At 36.2% G+C, this 19385-nt stretch overlaps 1 protein-coding gene across 1 annotated transcript in view; it reads right to left on the bottom strand.

The window, feature by feature from the left end:
• Nucleotides 1-19385, bottom strand: part of Capza2 (capping actin protein of muscle Z-line subunit alpha 2) — a 41961-nt gene that overhangs the window by 4494 nt on the left and 18082 nt on the right. Inside the window, exons 3-8 of the mRNA XM_045160971.1 lie at nucleotides 16159-16210; nucleotides 10744-10807; nucleotides 7461-7667; nucleotides 5920-5999; nucleotides 2338-2416; nucleotides 582-653 (exon numbers count right to left, since the gene is read on the bottom strand). Coding sequence (XP_045016906.1) covers nucleotides 582-653; nucleotides 2338-2416; nucleotides 5920-5999; nucleotides 7461-7667; nucleotides 10744-10807; nucleotides 16159-16210 — 554 coding nt within the window. The remainder of the gene's footprint in view (nucleotides 1-581; nucleotides 654-2337; nucleotides 2417-5919; nucleotides 6000-7460; nucleotides 7668-10743; nucleotides 10808-16158; nucleotides 16211-19385) is intronic.

The raw sequence follows: 19385 nt of genomic DNA, 5'->3' as shown, positions 1-19385 counted from the left end.
GAAAATGTAAACAGAAGCCATAGAAAGAAGCTACTTCATAATGACTATGAGGAATACAACCAAAAAGCCAAGTTTTGGTAAGAATAAGAGAAAACTGGAAGCCTCATACTGCTAGAGGAACTATAAAACAGTACTGCCATTCTGGAAAACAGTGACAATATGTCACAATGTTAAGCACACAATGAGCATATAACCCAACAATCTCATCCCTATTTATATTCAATAAAAAATAAAATCTACAGAAAAAAAATAGTATAGGAATGTTCATCTATCAACTGACAAGTGGAACAGTGAATACCCACACAGTAGATAATTTGGCAACAAAAGGGAATAAGGTAGTGATATATACCTCAATACAGATAAACACTGACAATATGCTAAGTAGAAGGAAACCAGTCATGGAAGCCACAGGCAATATGGCACAAGTACATTTATAGGTAATGGCCAAAACAGGCAGTCAGAAAATCAGATTGCAGTGAGTGTCACACTACTTTGTCAGTAATCTTAAATATGAAATTTTAGGTTCTGAATTTTACAGAAACACAGATTATTTTAATTTTACTATGGAATTAATTACTCACAGACACTGTGAGGGAATCTTGTATATCTTTATGACTCACTAGCTGAACATTACCATCTTCATAATAATGAACCTATGAGAAAAAAATAAAGCACATTACAGGATATTTCCATGGCATAAGCAATAACATCAATTAATATGACTAACAATTTTAGCTCTATTCCAGACATTTCTGATGAGCTCCAGACCTTTTGGATTTTTCCTGACTTCAGTCTAGTAAGGAGAACCTAGATGTTCCTCCAATTATCGACACAGTGAGTCATTTCCACTGACTTGATTGCTAGATATTTTACTTCATAGTCACTTCAATGGAATGAAAACCCGAGATGTCTAAAAGTGACCTAACAATATTATCTTCCAAACTATGTAGTTCTATCAACCACTTAATTCCCCAAATTCAGACATGAATTTATTCAACAAACAAGGATTATTATAACTATTAGAAACACAGTAACATAATGCAGATATATGGCTTTTATAAAGACAGTCTCTCATCTCATGTGTCAATACAAGGGTTATACAAAATACATTAGCAGTAACTTAACAAAATAAAGTAACTCTAATACTAGGTACTATGCTAAATGTTGAAAACAAAACAAACAATCCCTATATTCAATAAACTGGTCAGACCAAGGGCATCATTTTATAAAATTGATAAAATTACCCAGAAAAGAGGTACTGATGTCCAACAGTAGGGAATAATGTAAGCAATAGCCCTATCCATCAATAAACCCTCAATCCTAAGATCATGTATGACAAATGCAAAAATAAGCAGGAGGAGCCTAACCCACTTGAAGTCACACACAGTAACTGGTTAGGACTCAAACTCAGGATGCATGAGTTCAAACTTCAGCTCTCAATTTCTATTCTCTGATGCCTAAAGAAATAGACACTAAGACATAAGAGCAATAGAATGCAAGACTAAAGATATATACTAAAGCCTATGACAGAACTGTAGCATCCAATTAGTTTTTATTCTTTTATAGATCTTAGCACTACATATTCCATTATTTTGATCAAACAAATGAACTAAAGCAAAGATTAGTCAGTACTTCTCTTAGTTTGCATAATATTTGTATTAAAATAAAGTTAGTTATCAAGTGTTCTATACAAACATCAGTTTACATTGAGAGTCAAAGAGCTAGGTGTGGTGGACACGCCTTTAATCCCAGCACAGACAAAAGGATTGGGGGGCAGAGATAAGAGGATTGCTGTGAGTTCGAGACCACCCTGAGACATAGTTAATTCCAGGTCAGCCTGGACTAGAGTGAGACCCTACCTCAAAAAACCAAAAAATAAAATAAAAAAATAAAAATTAAAAAGTCAAAGAATTCAATTCTAGCAAAGGTCATGTAAGAAGCCAAACATGATTTATTTAGAAGATAGATTATGTGTGTGTGTGTGTGTGTGTGTGTGTGTGTGTGTGTGTGTAAAATATTTTGCCAAACTCCATTCAATTTGGATCACAGAAGAGCACGCCTCAAACTCAAATGTGTACATGAACAGATTTTATGAGGAAGATGCCAAATGGATGTGTCTAATTTTAGTAATGTTTTAAAAGCTGTTAGCTCTCCTTGTGGATTTTTGATGGATTATGAATGAAATATAAGGCTATTAAAGATTTGTGAAACACCATTTCTTGTTTTTCCCATTACCTAAAACAAGGTTTACAAAAGAAAGGTTACAGTATACTATGAAAACATAAGCTTACTGTTTCTTCGTTTAGATCAGTAAATCATTGTTTTTATTTTTCATACCTGAATTTTCAAGATGCCAACCACTTGGGTGGTTGAGGGAGTGACTGTAAACTTCCATTCTGACCTCCAACGACCATTCCTTAAAAATAAAAACAGCAGCTGTAAATAAGGGAAATAAGGGCAGGGAAAATGATTTGAATCAATATTAAACTTTGGATTTAAATTCAAAGCTATAGTGTGAAACAACATGGGGGAAAATGCTGGACATATTTTATAATGAGGAATATTTAATCTTTACCCAAGCAAGGACCATATGATGTATACAGTTAAGAATTCTAAAGCTAAAGTTAAAATATAATTCAAAGTTAGTATAAAGCCCTTAAAAGTCTGAAGCTGCATCTTTAAGAAAAACTCAACCATGTTTGGAGTATGATGGCTTTCATAAATATAAGTGGACAGTACCTACCAAATAATGCAAAGCCACAATACTAAAACAAAACCATAGTTAAGAATAGAAAACATTAAAAAAACGCCAATAGATTTGATATTTAGAAAGAAAGAGCTACAGTTATGAATATTCTTTTTCAATGTTAGGTTTAAGTTTCCATATATAAGGCACTCATTATCAAAAGGGATTGGTTACAAATTAACATATTTACAGTGGAAAATAAAAAATGATAAACAATTGGCATATTAATTTTGTCTACCTGGGAATTTGATCTTATTTTTCTGACAGCCAGCCTTTTCACTGCAACCCTTTATTTTTGCCAGTATGTTCTTTGCATATAAATTAATACCTGTTTCCTTTTCTGAATCAAAAGCTGCAGAATTAAGAATCACTAGGCTTGGGCTGGAGAGATGGCTTAGCGGTTAAGCGCTTGCCTGTGAAGCCTAAGGACCCCGGTTCAAGGCTCGGTTCCCCAGGTCCCACATTAGCCAGATGCACAAGGGGGCGCACGCATCTGGGGTTCGTTTGCAGAGGCTGGAAGCCCTGGCGCGCCCATTCTCTCTCTCTTCCTCTATCTGTCTTTCTCTCTGTGTCTGTCGCTCTCAAAGAAATAAATAAAAAAAAAATTAAAAAAAAAAAAAAAAGAATCACTAGGCTTGCTGGGCGTGGTTGCGCACGCCTTTAATCCCAGCACTTGGGAGGCAGAGGTAGGAGGATTGCCATGAGTTCAAGGCCACCCTGAGATGACAGAGTTAATTCCAGGTCAGCCTGGACCAGAATGAGACTCTACCTCGAAAAAAGAAAAAAGAAAAAAAAAAAAAAAGAATCACTAGGCTGGCTTTTACTATAAAATTACTCCTAGGTTTCTTACAATATTTTTAACATCAAAAGTCTGTAGAATGACAGTCCTCGCATACCTTCAGTCAACAAGCAGTATTTGAAAACTACCAGAAAAATGTGAATGTTTTACACAATTAAAGAGAACTAAATAACACATCTTGGTTTTCAGTGAGTACTTTTGTTTTATGATTCCAAAAGAAGTTATTTTATTTACTTAGGCATGAGGCCAAAAAACTAGTAGGGTCTAGACATATGTTACTATTATTGTGACAATAATACAAATATTGCCATTGATTGGGGGGAAAATTTCAACTCATTTGATAGCATAAATTTAGGAATAATTTCAACTAGTACCCTTGCTCAATGTCAACAACATGTGGCAGTTTGAATGAAATGTCCCTCATGGCCTCATGTATTTTGAATACTACGTCCTCAGCTGGTGGCAATTTGGGAAGTTTGTGGAGCTTAGCTGGAGGAGGTGTGTTATCCTGGGCAGGTCCAGCCCCATTGGGTATTGACAGCCAGCTCATTCAGACTACTTCCTTCTCACTGATGGGGACATGTATACTCAGGCTTCCGCCGCAGGTCCATCATGCTTTCTCTAACATGATGAACCTACTCCTAGAAATAAGCCTTTTCCCATGCTACTTTTGGTTAGAGGTTTTGACCCAGAAGAGGTTAAGATTTTGCCCCCTCTTAAAAATCCTGTAATTACAAATATGCACTCCTTCAACCAACATTTATTAACCTCTTAATATTGATAGACACAAGGAAACAGCAGAGACTAACAAAAGAAAGATTTTTTTTTTTTTTTGGTTTTCTAAGGTAGGGTCTCACTCTAGCTCAGGCTGACCTGGAATTACTATGTATTCTCAGGGTGGCCTTGAACTCTCAGTGATCCACCTACCTCTGCCTCCCGAGTGCTGGGATTAAAGGCGTGTGCCACCACACCCGGCTACAAAAGAAAGTTTTGACTAAAACCCAAGATATGGCAGAGTAGGTGACCTAGGCAAGCCTGGACTTTGCTATGTAACACAGGCAGGACTTGAACTTGCAATCTTCCTGCCAAGACTTCCTAAATACTGTGATTACAGGTGTGCATCACCATGCCCGGCCTAATATTTGTCTTTTCCAGAAAGTGGAAATCATTTTTAACTTACAACATTTATAGTGTTTAAAAAGCAATCAATATGTAGTGAGGATAGAAAACCCAAGAGATTTTATACATTTAATAGATGCTAAAGCTCAAAGGAGGGTTTTGAAAACAAATTACTTACTAAGTTTTCCAAAAGATTTTAAAATAAAGTTTACCAACTCCATCTTTAACAGTAGTTTAATTTCAATTAAGGCTGATTTTGTAATTATTTATTGGCATGAAAACATAAATCAATAATTTTGCAAAGATTTACTGTCATACAATTTTGATAAGTCAGTGTTATATATTTTTAGGTAAATAAGAAATTATATTTATAACTAGTCTATAAAATACCTTTATATGTCAGAATCTTGAAAAAGTTGAAACCTGTTACACATATGTCTAGATACAGAAATGATTTCTTTTCAGTGACTCTGGAACTATATTCCTCCAACTAATCTTGATTAACCTTGGAATCCTAAAATTTATTTCTGATATGGGCTCATGGTCCAAAAAGGCTTACTGGGGTTACTGACAGCTATAGCTTTACCCTCAACAGAAGCACCACCAAGTGAATTAAAACCATAAAAAAAAAAGATATGGATACTCTCAGCATATATTAACAAAAAAGGGAGACAAAAGTTAAATTTCATTCAATTCTGAACTTGTAAAGTCTTAGAGAACCTCAGAATTCTTTAACAGGCAACACCTCAGAAATAATATCCTCTAAGAATAAAAAAGACTAACAATTTGCCAGTAGGAGGTAAAGGGTGCCAGACTTTTGTAGGAATAACTGATTTGTATGTAGTAGAGTGATATTACTTTTTCACATTGGTCAATCAAACACAATCCCCCTCCTCCAATGCAACTAACCGAAAGTCCCCAATTCACACAACTACTACTGTTCTTGCATTAGAATTGCCTCTGACCTCCTCCACTATTGGAACACACCTTCTCAGAAGGAGCAGATGGATCTGCCACCTGGTCTGCTTGCCTGCGCATGCTCCCTTAGGGTGCTGCCTCCTACATTCTTTTCACTGCATGTCAACAGTACTGTTGCTTCCCTTTATGTTTAGGCTTATTATGAAACCAATCTCTCTTGTATTGTCTAAAGACTGAAGGTTTACATCATGTTTACATTGGCTTTAGTCAATTACACAGGAGTAGAAAAGAATATAAACAATGCCAATATTCCTTAATACAAGACACTTTAACTTACCAAAAATTTTTTGCTTGAAATTGATGGCTTTCTATGCATGCAATAATGGTTTGCTGTCCATCTATTTTTTTGCCATACACCTTTGTTGGCAAAGAAAACAAAAATGAAGATGAATTGAAACCACAGAGCTCAATTTTAAACATTTATAAAATGCTGAAACTTGTACAACATTGATAGAAACACATAGAAGGATACAAAGCAGGTCCTCATTCTTAATATAATAACTAGAAAAACAAATTTTCAAACATGCACATCCAAACTGTTAGTGGCTCATGAAAGAGTTCACAGTACAGTAAAATGTGCTGAGCAAAAAACCATCAAACTAATCTTAAGAATCCTAGCTATATCATTGCTTTCATTCAAATGTATGTGCGAATAGGTAACTCATTTTAAGCATATATATAAATTCATTTCCCATGTACAGTAAAAGCAGGATTTAGTTAGGGATGATTATTTTGTTCACTTTTCAATCACAGGTATTATCATTTCTGAAGTTATTTTAAGAAGTATTGGGATAGAGAAAAAATTATTTACTTATAACTGAGATCATTAAACAAATACCTGTGTTATATGGTGATGTCATGTTATTCACTTGCCTTTTAATGAATAATTAATATCTTTGAATAACCTCCCAAGAATGACAGCTCTCTAACTCAGCCACTATTACTGAGATATTCTAAAACAATTCTAATCAACAAGCTGCAATTCAAATCACTTGTAAGATTATTTTAGCTTATACTGCCATATTTCTCAAACAATTATTGAGGGCTAGATGCTTAGCAGACCATATGAATTTCTTCCCTAGATAGAAAACTTCTGAGAAAAAAAATGAGATGTTGTTGGGGACAATAATCACTGTAGGAAAGCAAGCAAAAACTATGATAGGGCTAGGTTGAAGAGGTAAGCAGAGGCTTGATCACTAGCCTTCATAAGCTTGATTCAGGATGCCTAGCTTCCTGAATCTACCCTAACCAAGTCTCTGAAGGATTTTAATCAGATATTCAGAATCTGACTACCATTTGACTATGGCTACAAATTCAGGCGCTACAGAGCCCAGCTGGTTGCATACAGGCTTATGGAAGTTCAAAAACAAAAGAGCACTCTGATTTTTTACAACAGTGCATTCTGAAGAAATAAAAATAGGTGAAATCAATGAAACAATGACATAAAAACCAAAAGGTCAACTATAAATACTTGAGGATATGATTACACTTCCAAATTATTTTATCTTCTAAGATTCCTGATACTAAATTAAAAAATTGATTTAAACTGCAATGAGACAGAAACAACAAACTGAAAATTCTCAACACATCTTCTAATCCAATCTATTAAACTCGTACCTGAATTTAAGGTACAAATAGTTTCCCATTTGGGGCTGTAATTATATATTAGTTTTCTGAAAAAAAATATTGAACATTCTTATGAATATTTACTTCAAAGAAAAAACGGTAAGTTATCAAATGTTCTGTACATTATTCTAAACTTCAAGAAATTATCAAAACTGTCAGGTAACAAAATGAAAAAACTGCCCACTGACTTACAGTGCAGACCCCATTTGGATAATGTTCTTTTACATAGGCTCGCAGAGCAGTATCTACCGAATTTCTCCATGATTCAATTGCATTTTCTGCTTCAAAGGGTCTTGGATCAGTTGCTTCCTTTCTCAAGTGATCAAATTTGAAACACATTCTGTTTTTTGGATCCAAGAACTTTCCATTCCCCAAGTCACCATGTTCTGTTATCAACACCTTCAATTAATGAATTTAGAGAAAAAAAGTTAAGAATAGATACATAGTAAGAATGCTAAACTGTGAACTTAAAAGTAGGTATGTAAGTATTTTTAATCAGTATTACTTGGAAAATATAACCACATTAAAAAGAATAAATTATTTCTTAAAACTACAACTATTTTACTCTAAGCAACAGGTTTCATCATATGGTACAACTCTACTATTTCACAAAAGTGGATCATAATAAATATCACAAGGCCATTCTCAGCATAGATCAGATATTCTCCCAATATAACTTCTGGCCACTCAGTGAAAATAATAAATAAATAAATTGGCTCCCCAATCACATTGCTGGAGTTAGCACCCAGTCTTCCTCCAACCTTAAACTCCCCCTGCCCACCCATTTTGGGACATAAAAGCACTTTACTATTTCTTATACCAGGCTCCAGTTCCTCAAAACCAAGGACTATCACTCCGGGGAGGAAATTCTTCAGTTCAACTTTGCTCTGGGGCCACAATCTGACCTGCTCCAAGGTATCTGCTTTGTTTCACTGACTGGTATTAACTTCATTTTTTAAAAAAATGATTTATTTATTTGCAAGCAGAGAGAGACAAAATGGGCACGCCAGGGTCTCCAGCTGCTGCTAGTGGACTCCAGAGTGACACTTTGTCCATCTGGCTGGGGAACTGAATTCGGGTTGTTAGCCTTTGCAGGCAAATGCCTTAAATGCTAAGACATCTCTCCAGCCCAACTTCCAAATTGAAAAAAAAAAAATTATTTATTTGAGAGGGTAGGGGGGTAGGGAGATAGAGAGAATGGTCATACCAGGCCATACCACAAATAAACTCCTGCTGCATGCACCACCTTATGCATCTGTGGGTACTGGGGAATTGAACCTGGATCCTTAGGCCTAGCAGGCAAGTACCTTAACTGCTAAGTCATCTCTCCAGCCCAACAACTTCCAAATTTTTAAAGCACAATTGATTCATTTGTATACATACAAATAACACATGCATAAATGATATTTTATTTTAAGCTTTAAAAGCTTTCCCCTATTGTCTTCCCTTGTTCCTCTCCTAATCATTGAATCCTGACCTACACCAGGACTCTCCTATTCCTTAGATGTAAATCATGCTTAACAAAAAAGGATGCAATTTTCTATAATGTTATGGCTATATGCACATAAATGGCTATATCTGTACACACTTTTGAAGTAATTATTTTAAAAGAATTATAAAAATGCACACACACATATACATTTCTATTCACCTTACCTTTTTCAGTGTAACCATCTATAAAATCCCCAAAAGTCTGCTGAACAAGCTCTCGCCATACTCCTAATGATTGCATAATATCCCACTGTGTGCATATAATATAATCTGCCAATCTACTACTAAGATGTCATCCTGTATTAATTGATATGACATCTCTTTATTTGTAAGTTGATTTCTTTTCTAGAGTAAGAAAAGGCACCATTAAAAATACAAACTAAAGGGCTGGAGAGGAGGCTTAGCAATTAAGGCGCTTGCCTGAGAATGGTTCCATGTAAACCAGACGCACAGTACATAAGTGCACAATGTCACACATGTGCACAAGGGGGTACACTTGTCTGGAGTTTGTATGCAGTGGCTACCATTCTCTCTCTCTCAAATTAAAAAAAAAAAAAAAAAGGAAACTGAAGTTGGAGTGATGGTTTAGCAGTTAAGGCACTTGCTTGCAAACTCTAAGGACCCAGGTAAAATTTGCCAGTACCCATGAAAAGGCAGACACCCAAAGTGGTGTGTGCATCTGGAGTTCATTTGCAGTGGCCAGAGGCTCTGGCATACCTAGTCTTTCATTTTTTCTCTTTCTCAAATAAAAAAAATAGCCAACTAAATATTTTTGCATATACTTTGGTTTACTATTTCCATTTCCACTGGGCATTTTTTACTGTAACTGACACAGAGCATTTATATACATTTATGGGATACCAAATGACATTTCAACACATGTATAGGAAAACAATGTGTACAGACCACATTACAGAAGTTGCATCACCATCACACCTAAAGGTGTTTTTGTGTGTTTGTTTTTGCTTTGCTTTTTTTAATGCTCAATATTAGAGTACTTGCCTAGCATGTATGAGGCCCTAGATTTGCTCCCAACATGATTAAAAAATAAAATTAAAAAATCACTTGTCATCTCTAGTTACCCCAAGAAAATAATTTTATTTATTTATTTGAGAGCAACAGACACAGAGAGAATGACAGGTAGAGGGAGAGAGAGAGAATGGGTGCGCCAGGGCTTCCAGCCTCTGCAAACGAACTCCAGACGCGTGCGCCCCCTTGTGCATCTGGCTAACGTGGGACCTGGGGAACCGAGCCTCGAACCAGGGTCCTTAGGCTTCACAGGCAAGCGTTTAACCGCTAAGCCATCTCTCCAGCCCAAGAAAATAATTTTATATGTGATCAGAGGTATAAATATACTCTGTAGTACTGCTAACAGTAACCAAAAAAAAAAAAAAAAAAAGGAAAAAGAAGAAGTGAAGGAGTAGCAGCAGCGGCAGGACAAAAAACTCTAGAGAAATAATATAAATCAGAGTAGTATAATGCAACAATATGTGGTTTTATATATGTGTATGTATATACACATACATATCTGCATATGGATTTAAATTCAGCAACAAGTCATCATCCATCTAACTGGATTTATTCTTCCCTTTAACTACAAAAAGTACATTTTATGTAATGAATAATGCCAAAGAAACAACTAAGGATTTTCTTGTTGTTCTTTGAAAATCATTATTCTCTTTTATTCTGCCACTTCTTCTAGTACTTCACATAAGCATGGACTGAAATAAAATATAATGGCTAATCAATTATTAGTAACTCTAAATTATCTAAACCACATCACATTATTTTTAAAATGAATTTCTACTTATATTAGTTTCAACAAAAGAAATTACATTTTGAATTACTTTGACAGTAAAAGTCTGTAATTAAAATGAGTAATTTTTTAATCTTTAGACACATCACTTTATAGTTCTTCCTAGATAAATAAAACATTATAAATGAAACAAAAAGGAGTGAGATTCTGTACTTATCTGGAACATACCTGATCTTCATAACCTTCAATTTTTACTGGAGTAAACTGATCCAAGTTATACTGTGCAAATGCACTAAAAAAGAAAAAGGCCAATTAAGATTAGCTTAATCCTTTTTAACAATGACTATCACATGTCAATAAGTGTCTGCCTGTATTGTACATGTCAAAGTTAAGAAAATTGTAATTTTTCAGGGCTGGGGAGATGGCTCAGCAGGTAAGATCATTTCCTGTGCAAACATGAGAACCTGGGTTTAACCTGGAGACCGCATATAAAAAGCTAGAAATGGATAACCCCACTGCTGAGATGGAGACAAAGATAGGAGGCTACTCTAGCTCACAAGTTAGGAACTATAAATGAAAAACAGGAATTCCAGATTCAGTGATCTCTGTCTCAGAGAAAAAAGAAGAGTGATAGAGAAGGATATTGACATGTTTCCTTGACTGCTGTGCATTGGGCATGCTATCTACACATATGTGCATACATAATACGTGTGCTAACATACACACAACACATACTACTCACACCAAAAGGGTTATAATTCTTACTGATCTCATATTAACTACAGTAAGAATATAAATATGGTTACTTAAAAAGCTGTAGCTTTCACTATTTAGCAAAATAAATCAGTAAACTGGCCTTTTAATTTGGACCAGAAGGTAACAATTAGTTAGACATCAGATGCATATCCAATTATTTCAGTGGGATATATATTTAATAAGTGAGGAAAGAAACTAGGTTGCTGTGATAATCAAACAGAACTTATGATCAAAGGACTTACAGTTAAATAGAAGGAATAATGCATAAATATAGCCATAAAACAGAAAAAAACATTAAGAGAATTAAGACAATACAATATAGAAAAATTATACATTTAGATGTATGTAACATTCTATTATACATGTTAACACCTTGTTAAGAAAAAGTACAAAAAGAGGCAATTTCTTTAAAATTTATTTATTTATTTATTTATTTGTGTATTTGCTAACAGAAAGAGAGAGAGAGAGAGAGAGAGAGAGAGAGAAGACAAACAGTGAGAATGGGCACACCAGGGCCTCCAGCCACTGCAAACAAACTCCAGATGCATGTGCTCCTTGTGCATCTGGCTTACATGAGTCCTGGGGAATCGAACCTGGATCCTTTGGCTTCGCAAGCAAGTGCCTTAATCACTGAGCCATATCTCTAGCCCCAGAAAAGGCAATTTCTTGATGAATATGATACTGACAAATGAGCATGAAAAAAGGCAGGCCTGGTCTTGTAGAAGTCAAAATAATAGGAAGAAAAAGTTATTTTATTAAGAGGGACCACTATGAGCAAATGAATAGAAGATAGGTCCAATATCATAGAAAGCTTCAAGCAGGCGCTAATTTATACTTACTGAGTTGAGCTACAAGGTCTTGAAGATGTAATAATAAATTTGGGAGGCAAAGCATAGTCACAATTTTTTTCAAAAAGCAAAATGGAAGTGCTTCTAAAGATTAATTTGGGGGCTGGAGAGATGCCTTAGCAGTTAAGGCACTTGCTTGCAAAGCCTAAGGACCCAAGTTCCATTCCCCAGAACCCATGTAATCCAAATGCACATGGTGGTGCATACATCTGGAGTTTGCAGTGGTAGAGGCCATGACACACTCATTTTCTCTCTCTCTCTCATAAATAAAATAAAATTAAAAGATTAATTTGGCAGTAGACATATGACAACATGAGCATTGGAGTATTTAGAAAAAAGAAATTGCACAGAGACTATTGTCTATTGAAAAATTTTGTCTTGTCCTCTAAACATTAGTGTTGCAGTTTTGGACAGTTTAGTGATAGATTACAAATCTTCTGAGGGCAAACACAAGGTTTTAAACAACTCAAAGCAAAGGAAGGGAAACAACGGAGTTTATACTTTGCTCAGAAATATTTCAGAGATGACACTGTGACTCACAGTAAGTAATACTGTAAAGTCAATCACAGATTTAAAGTGTAGCTATGCACTTCCCACACTTCATATGTCTACAAATGATGTCAAACAAACATTTAGTTTTAGAATTTTTGATTTGTGGGTTGGAGAGATGGCTTAGCAGTTAAGGTGCTTACTTGCAAAGCCAAAGGACCCAGTTTCAATTCCCCAGGACCCATGTAAGCCAGATGTAACCGGTGGTGCATGTGTCTGGAGTTTATTTGCAGTGGCTAAAGGCCTTGACATGCCCATTCTCTTTCTGCCCTTCCACCCCACTCTCTCTTTCTCAAATAAAATAAATAAAATGCTTGGTTTCTTTTCTCTCTTGGGATCACATTGTAAATACTACCTAGCTCCTCAAATACCTATTTCCTTAAAGGATCAGAATATCAAATATCATGTATTTTCTACTTCAGTATCTTCCTCCCCAACCCTCTCTCTCTCTGTCCCTCCCTCACTCTTGCTTCCTTTCTAATGGAGGCTCAACCCAAGACCATTTTCATGACATGTTAGACAAGCAGTCTACCACTGAGCTACAAAGTCAGTCTTGCTAAGTTGTCCAGGCTTGACTTGAACTTACAATCCTGTCTTAGCTTTTCCAGTAGAGGAGATTTTCATAGTTTGTACCTGCCTTTTGAAGAACACAGCTATGCAAGAAATTTGGCTTGTAAAACAAAAGAAATATAGCTCACATTTCAAATTTATTTTATAACTAACTGATTTAAAATGAAGCAACTGTTCTCAGGATAAATACTTCTTTGGACAATTTTGTAATACAGTGAAATTTTCTGAACAAATCAAGGTTTTCATTTTAACTTGTGAATCCACAGGCTTTTCTCAACATACTATATGCTATTATAAAGAAAAGTAACCTACTTTAATATACAACAAAATTCAGTAAGGCTTGAAAAAACTTGACCAAAAGCATCACTTACTTAGAAGCTGCAGACTAAACTCAAAGGTGTGCGCTGAGCTGCTCCTAACAAGGTACTTTTGCTAGAAGTGACAGGTGGAAGCAACCCAAATACCCATTGAAAGGTGAATGGATAAACAGAATGTCCATAAACACATGGTGGAATGTTATTTTAAAAGGAAAGATGGGGGCTGGAGGGATGGTTTAGCAGTTAAGCACTTGCCTGTGAAACCTAAGAACCTGGTTCGAGGCTCAATTCTCCAGGACCCACGTTAGCCAGATGCATAAAGGGGCGCACACATCTGGAGTTAGTTTGCAGTGGCTGGAGGCCCTGGCGCGCCCTTTCTCTCCCCCTCTCTCTCCCTCTCCTTCTCTCTCTCTATCGCTCTCAAATAAACAAATAAAAATAGATAAATAAAACATAAATAAGAAAAAGGAAAGATGGGCTGGAGAGATAAAATACTTTCTGGCAAAGTCTCCTGGCTAGGTTTGATTCCCCAGGTCCCACATAAGGCCAGATACACAAAGGAGGCCCTGACGCATCCATTCTCTCATTTTCTCCCATCCCTCAGATAAAAAATATTTAAAAATAAACTGGAAAGGAAGGACTTTTTCTTTTTTCTTTTTTTTGCCTTATGCTGTAAGAAAGATGAACTTTGCTATGTAGTTTGGACTGGCCATGAACTTGTAATTCTCCTGTCTCAACCACCCAGGTGTTGGGATTACATGCATATACTCCTGCCACACCCAATAAGACAAATTTTTAAAATCAAATCTTCAAACATTACTAAGATAGAAATTGAAAGAATATCCCCAGTTAGTCTGGATTCTACATACAGGGTGGTATACTAGAAAAGGTAGCTGACAATATTTAGGAAAGATACTAAATACTCATTTTAAGGATTTGAAAATTTATACCATTTCACTATTTTCAATTGAGTAATGGAATTGTTTAACTGAAGATCAGAGTTCTCAGGCCTATTCAGGGAGGTGGCAGTGGGGAATAACTGAGTTACTTCTCTGAAATCCTAGGATAGTTATGAGAAGACATGGATGTGCTCACTGGTGCAAAGATAATTTATTAGGATTAGAACTGCCTGGTTCTTTGAATCATTCAAAAATTCAAGAAAATTTGTTTGTATGTATATCTACTGTTATTTATGTATATTATGGATTGTATGTATGTATATATGCATGTATACTAATGTTAGGAATTTGTGAGTGGATAAATTCTTCCAAACTCAAAGATCTCAAAAGTTGGTAGGCCCCACTGGTGCAATAATGGCATGACAGTTATGGGGTAGCCAACCACTGTATGACTAAAATAAAGCTTTCAAATGTTACTAAGATAAAATTACAGAGGATGTCCTCAGTTCATTGTGTTCTACAGACTAGGTGGTATACTGGAGAGAAAAGTGGTGTTTGAGACCTACACCATAGGAAGGAATTCATGCTTGATATTGAAAACCTTAGTCATATATGGCGGAGGCCAGCATAGGGCCTAAGAGGGAAGCTATTACTGTTATTTGATTAAATGGACATGTTATACTCATCAGACTGCCATCTAAATATGTTTATAACCATAGATGAGGGCTGCCCTCACCCTGGGTTATATGGCGAATGACTACAGGGGAGATCAAAACTTGTCCAAGTGCTCATCTCAGCATAAGTGACTATGAAGTGCCTAGCATTAAATGACATATCTCTATTACCCCTGCAAGGCTCAGGGAACACTGCAGGAGGAGGGGTAAGAGCCAGAAGATGGGGAGGAGTGCCATGGAATGTTTTCCAGAAATAATATGGCCAGTTGCATTCATGACCTCACAGCAACTGTTGTTGCCTACAAAATATTGGGCCCATCAACATTCTTTCATAGATGATGTATGAGGGCCTAAGGTCCCTATTCTTTCCTGAGGAGTTACTGGCAATTAATGGTGGCTGGGAAGTGGGAGACATTTTCTCCAGTGGTATATAACCACCAGAAAGCTGAATGTATGCTGGTAAATAATCCTCCATCCATGCTTGTGCAGGCAATCCTGATTAAACTCAGTGGTTTACATATACACATAAGAAAAAATAAGACAACAAATTAAAAGTGACTAGTTGGGAAGGAAGGGTTCAGTGAGGGTGAGATAAGAAAGGGTAGTGGGAATGAACAGGATCAAAATACACTATATTTACATGTATAAAATTGTCAACATATAAAATTTTTTACAAGTTACTAGGGTCAATCATATAGTAAAAAGGGAAATATACATAAAATAAAAGTAACCATTATTTCAAAAATAATTTTATCCAGTTTTTCAGATGTCAAAACACAGCCTTTGATAAGTGTTCAAGACACTGGCAAACACAAGAACAACAAATAAAGAATTTGTTATATTTGTGCCCCTCTTTTAATTGCTTTGGTTTCTCTGAATCTATGTATATTGGTATGAATACATATAAATAATTGCATGTACTTGAACTTGATGTTGAAGGCTCTTAGGTCATGGGATGGTGCTTTACTATCATTTTAAAGGATCCCCTCCCAGTCATTTTAATTATGGTAACATGGTATGGAATACTCACTGGGCTGCTCCTTCCCTGAGGAGATTATCATTATTAAGCAGTAACCGAACATCTGCAAAACAAATATTGTTTTCTGTATTACTAATTTTCTGTTTAAAGAATCCAAGGGATGCAGCTTGTTCTAGTTAATAACATTCTCCCAATCTCTAAATATAAGATCCATCCAAATAATACTCTAATGACCAAACTATAAACAAACATGCAACATAGTTTTAAAAAAAGAAGACGGGTTAGGTAACAGAAGAAAGAATTAAACATAACACTAACAGTTGATGGAGCAGTTATATCATATCTCCAAAGAACCAAAGTGGAGATAATCTATATCAGAAAGATAATGTGGTTAAGATCTGCAGAAAAGAACTAAGAATGCTTTTTAAAAAAATTTTATTTATTTATTACCAGAAAAAGAAAGGCGGAAAAGAGACAGAATGAATACATCAGGGCCTCCAGTCACTACAAATAAACTCCAGATGCATGTACCAGTTTTTGCACCTGGCTTTACTTGAGTACTGGGGAACTGAACCTGGGTTGATAGGCTTTACAGCCAAGTACCTTAAGCACTGAGCCACCTCTTCAGCCCAAGACTGGTTTTCTTAGTTTGACAATTCATGAATCAGTTTCGAATAAGTTTGCTCTATAGAAAATTGAAGTACTACTTTGTGATCAGAGTTCTAGGGATTAAATTGTCTGTCTTTCCACACTCATGTTCAAGAAACAAATGGGTCTACTTTAGTGACTTCTTTTCCTACTTTGGCTGATTCACAATTCTTTTTTAAAAAATATTTTATTTTTATTTATTTATTAATTGAGAGGAAAACAGGCAGAGAGATGGGAGGGAGGGAGGGAGGGAGGGAGGGAGGGAGGGAGGGAGGAAGAAAGAGTGGACATGCTAGGGCCTCCAGCCACTGAAAACAAACTCCAGATGCATGTGCCATCTGTGCATCTGGCTTACATGGGTCCTGGGGAATTGAACCTGGGGCCTTTGTAGGCAAGCATCTTAACTACTAAGCCATCTCTCCAGCCCAGATGAGTCATAATTCTGTCTGAATTTGACTCAATTATTATTTAACTATTATTCAGTAAAAAGATGAACTCCCAAAATCATACTTTTATTAGAAAACATACTTTGTAAAATACAGAAGAAAAGAAATCACACATTTTCACTAATAAATAATAAAGCACTATTCTCTTCTTTGTATATTTTCTTTCATTATTTTTCCTTAGAAGTTCACTATTCTACATAATTACTATTATGAAGTATATATCATAATTTCCACATTAGACAAAAACACAACCAAAAATTCCTGCTAAAAAGTAAAAATACAGGGCTTAGTGGTTAAGGCGCTTGCCTGTAAAGCCAAAGGACCCAGGTTCAATTCCCCAGGACCCACGTAAGCCACATGCACAAGGGGACACATGCATCTGGAGTTCATTTGCTGTGGCTGGAGGCCCTAGAGCACCCATTCTCTTTCTCTCTCAAATAAATGAGTAAATAACTTTTAAAAAGTGAAGTATAAACATTATAGTTCTATTCACTATAAATTTGGTCAGCCATAAAAATATGTATCTATAGCTGGGCATGGTGGTGCATGCCTTTAATCCCAGCACTTGGGAGGCAGAGGTAGGAGGATTGCCATGAGTTCGAGGCCACCCTGAGACTCCATAGTGAATTCCAGGTCAGCCTGGGCTAGAGTGAAACCCTACCTTGAAAAACCAAAAAAAAAAAAAAAAAATGTATCTATGTATGTATTTACTAACATGAAAATATATAAAAGGGACAATTCAAAAATGCATACATACTACTAGTACATGTATTGTTATGTGTGTGTTAAATATTGGAAGTAGTTAATTCAAACAGTAAGGGACTAAAGGGGAGAGTTTGGTTGTTGATTCTTCTTTTCTTTTAAGTACTGAAGAAATTTTAAATGGGCACTGGAGAGATAGCTTAGTGGCTAAGAAGCTTGCCTGAGAAGTCTTAAAGGACTCAGGTTGAGGCCCCAGGACCCACGTAAGGCAGATGCAGAAGGTGGTACATGTGTCTAGAGTTAATCTGCAGTGGCTGGATGCCCTGTAGTGCCTATTCTCTCCCTCCCTCCCTCCCCCACTCCCTCTCTCTCTCTCTCTCTCAAGAAAGGGAGGAAGAAGCCAGGCGTGGTGGCGCACGCCTTTAATCCCAGCATTTGGGAGGCAGAGGTAGGAGGATTGCCTTGTGTTCAAGGCCACCCTGAGACTACAGAGTGAATTCCAGGTCAGCCTGGACTAGACTGAGACCCTACCTCGAAAAACCAAAAAAAAAAAAAAAAAAGATAAGAAAAGGAAGAATAGAGGGAGGGAAGTAGGAAAGAAATTTTTGGATTTAGTTTTATAAAAACAGCCATTTCAGGGCTGGAGAGATGGCTCAGCGGTTGAGCGCTTGCCTCTGAAGCCTAAGGACCCCAGTTCGAGGCTCGATTCCCCAGGACCCACGTTAGCCAGATGCACAAGGGGGCGAATGCATCTGGAGTTTGTCTGCAGTGGCTGGAAGCCCTGGCGTGCCCATTCTCTCTCTAACTGCCTTTCTGTCTCTGTCACTCTCAAATAAATAAAATAAAAATAAAAAACCAATATTTAAAAAAAAATAGCCATTTCAAAAGAAAAAGTTGCCTATTCATGTATCTTTTCTTCTGCTACATGCCTCATGATTGACAGCAAGCACTATAACAACTAAGCTGTCACCCTATTTTTATTTAATTTAATTTGTTTATTTATTTATTTTTGTTTTTTCAAGGTAGGGTCTCGCTCTAGCCCAGGCTGACCTGGAATTCACTCTGTAGTCTCAGGGTAGCCTCAAACTCACAGTGATCCTCCTACCTCTGCTTCCCAAGTGCTGGGATTAAAGGCATGCGCCACCATGCCCAACTCCTATTTTTATTTTTTTAAGAGCCTACTGACTGATTAGATTTTTGTGACTTTATAATTCTAAAATTTTTGTTACTCTTAGAACCATTCTGAAGCAAACCTTTTTAAACAAAAAGTCATAGAAGTAGTAACAGAGATTTCCACTTCATAGATTTAATTCCTTTTTAGCTCTATTACCATTTATTAACTATTAACATTTATTAAATTCCATACACCACTTCTATTCCACAGAGTACTCTTCATTCCTATCCTACTTAATAGCTCACCTTAGGTGCCTGAATTTAGTCTAACTCAATAGAACATATTAATTTTATGTTAATTTCAAATGA

This window comes from Jaculus jaculus, chromosome 10 (genome assembly GCF_020740685.1).
Source record: "Jaculus jaculus isolate mJacJac1 chromosome 10, mJacJac1.mat.Y.cur, whole genome shotgun sequence".
In the NCBI taxonomy this organism is placed as follows: domain Eukaryota; kingdom Metazoa; phylum Chordata; class Mammalia; order Rodentia; family Dipodidae; genus Jaculus; species Jaculus jaculus.
This window is presented reverse-complemented; position numbering and strand designations above follow the sequence as displayed.